This window comes from Aplysia californica, unplaced genomic scaffold (genome assembly GCF_000002075.1).
Source record: "Aplysia californica isolate F4 #8 unplaced genomic scaffold, AplCal3.0 scaffold01275, whole genome shotgun sequence".
In the NCBI taxonomy this organism is placed as follows: domain Eukaryota; kingdom Metazoa; phylum Mollusca; class Gastropoda; order Aplysiida; family Aplysiidae; genus Aplysia; species Aplysia californica.
In genome coordinates, this window is record NW_004798545.1 from 73,359 (window position 1) to 76,043 (window position 2,685).

A 2,685-nucleotide genomic window follows, 5' to 3' on the forward strand; every position below is an offset into this window, starting at 1 on the left:
GTGGGACCGTATTCAAGTCTTCATGCGATAATAGATGACCGGCACAAAGGCTATAATTATATAAAACATTCATACATGGGTGCTGGTGCACAAGTCAGAACTGGTCACGGGTTAGCGGTGGAAGTACATGGAATTGACGTGCAGTTGGCCCCTACAGTGGGTTTTTTCTTTGAATCTAGCACCAAAATCATAACGAGACTTTGCTAGAGCATCCATGCTCCGTTGAACGTAATTAACATAAGTCAAAGAGGAGAAGAATAAAACCTTCAAAAACGTATGATAAAAGAAAACAGAACACGAAGGTTGAACCAAGGAGCATAAATAAGCAAACGAAATATTCTACATGAAAAAAAAAGAAATTCAAAACGTGGAAATCAACCAGCTTATTATATGAAATGTGTGAAGCTAGTAGTAGCTTTTAAAATGTGCTGCAAAGAATTCTGAAAATTGCTAATTAATTAGTGCCACCAAATCCCTCAATTAATTTCATCAGCAGAGCAAAACCGGAAACGGCATCACCACGAAATTGAAATCGTTAATCAAGTAAGAAGAAAAAAAAAAGAATAAAACGAAACAAAAGAAAATAGATCTAATAAAACTCAAAAACAGCCCAGGACGCTCTGCGTTCACTTGCGAACACTTTGCAAAAGATGGAAGATGTTTTTGTGCTGTCGGTGCGGCTGGGGGAACGACCTGTCTTCGTAGCTCTCCTCCAGAAGGTAGGGCCAATCAGTCGCGGACTTTTGCCTGGCCTTGACCTCTGCCGGCGGTAACCTCAAGGGGTCAGACCCGGAGAACCTTTGAAAGCCCCCATGGCGATGCTGCTGTTTGGAAGCCCTGAGAGCCGCCTCCTCCTCCAGGTCGCTGGGCAGACGAGAGTATCGGCTGCAATGTTCTTCGAAGTTTACCAGCTGCTCCGAGCGGGTTTTCCCGAAAAATGTCGTGGTGGCAATTTTGACACATCCCGAAACGAAAGCAAAGAAGTTGAGACCTGATGAGCGATGGTGATACAGAGTGGGATAAGATAAGCCACGGTTGTCTGCAATGTATACTGCTGGCTTTCGTTTTGGTATGTTATATAATATTTTGTATTTTGTTTTCGACTGCTTTTTCAAAATGCATCTTTGATCTTTTTTCTTTCCTATTTTTTCCTATTTCCGTGTTCAAAACGGAGATTTTTTTCGGATCTGGCAACCCGTTAATCTCGAATAAAAGTATTCCCTCTTGTTGCACTAAAACGGTTTACGTAAAGCAACCTGTAATGTGTCTCTGTGCGTCTATGCATGCGTAGAACAAAAATGTGAGGCAGCGTGGTGGAATCAGGCTCTCGTCAATTTTTGGGCATGTAGAGGTATTGGTATCATCTTAAAGCTTGCTCACTTGTCTTTATTTGAATGGAAAAAAAATATCCATTTATCTTGAATACAAGTCGAGATATATCCGAATGAAGGGGGTGGGGGTCATCTGTTTTTAGAGGTAAAATTAGTGAGAAATGGCCGGCAAAGATTAGTTATTTCCTTAGCTTAAGAGTCCGTGGTAACTGAAAATGTACATTTTTAGTGCCTTTAATCGACGTTTTTCAGAAAAATCCACGCAGAAATGAGTTCTTTAATGGGCATGAAAGGTTTTGAGCTCAACAACAAAAAATTTGATAAAAATTCACAAACCTGCGGAAAAATGCAAGTTTCTTCACTTTGATTATTTTGACGAGAGCCTGATTTAACCACGCTGGTTCACAAATAAATAAAAGCTCTTTTTCCCATCCATTTTGAGAGAGCTGTCAGTTTTGATCTTGAGATACTGTGTACCATGTACAGAATTATTTACTTGGGGAACACAGACTCCCAAAGACATGCTCAGTCAGGAAGATTGGAGATGATTCCCGAACCCTTCCCCATGAATGTTTTCCTCAGCAGCTCAAGCCCTCATACGTGTGTGTACATGTGTTTGTTTGTGTGTGTGTGTTTGTGTGTTTGTGTGTATGTGTGTGTGTGTGTGTGTGTGTGTGTGTGTGTGCGTGCGTGGAAAGGGGGTGGGGTGGTGATCGAGAGAGAAACAGTATGTATGTGTGAACGTGTGTGTGCATGTGTGTGTGTGTGTGTGTGTGTGTGTGTGTGTGTGTGTTTGTGTGTGTGCGCGTGCGTGCATGTGTGTGTGCATGCGTTCATGTTTGTATGCACTCGCGTGCGTCTGTGCGAGTGTGCATGCGTGCGCACGTGAGTTTATGTACGTAGAATGAGGGGTCCAAACACGCCAAAGCAATCCTTTTCTAACCGTGAATCACACACCGTGGGGGTGAAATTAGGCGTTAACTCAAACAGGAAAGGGATCATACACTCACACACACACAAAATGCACAGAAACTGACGACCAAAACATACACAAATTCCAAAGATTCAAGAACTAACAAACAAACAAAACTGTCCAAACAACAACAACAACAAAACCCAATAAAGAAATGGCTCATAACGCCAGAGGGAAGAGACACTGACAGCCTAAGAGGCTCCCAATTTGACACATGATTATATCGACTCACATAAGACTGTTATTTTTCGTTTCTTTGTCGCTTTCAAATCACTCTAAACCACCACAGCAACAGTTACAACAACACAACAACAATAATAATAAATAATAATAATAATAATAATAATAATAATAATAATAATAATGACAACAACAACAACA

At 41.1% G+C, this 2,685-nt stretch overlaps 1 protein-coding gene across 1 annotated transcript in view; it reads right to left on the reverse strand.

The window, feature by feature from the left end:
- Positions 1 to 2,685, reverse strand: part of LOC101857761 — a gene marked incomplete at its 5' end in the record, with an annotated part of 19,650 nt that overhangs the window by 6,143 nt on the left and 10,822 nt on the right. The window contains 1 exon segment of the mRNA XM_035973479.1: positions 631 to 991. Within this exon segment, the coding sequence (XP_035829372.1) occupies positions 631 to 991 (361 nt within the window).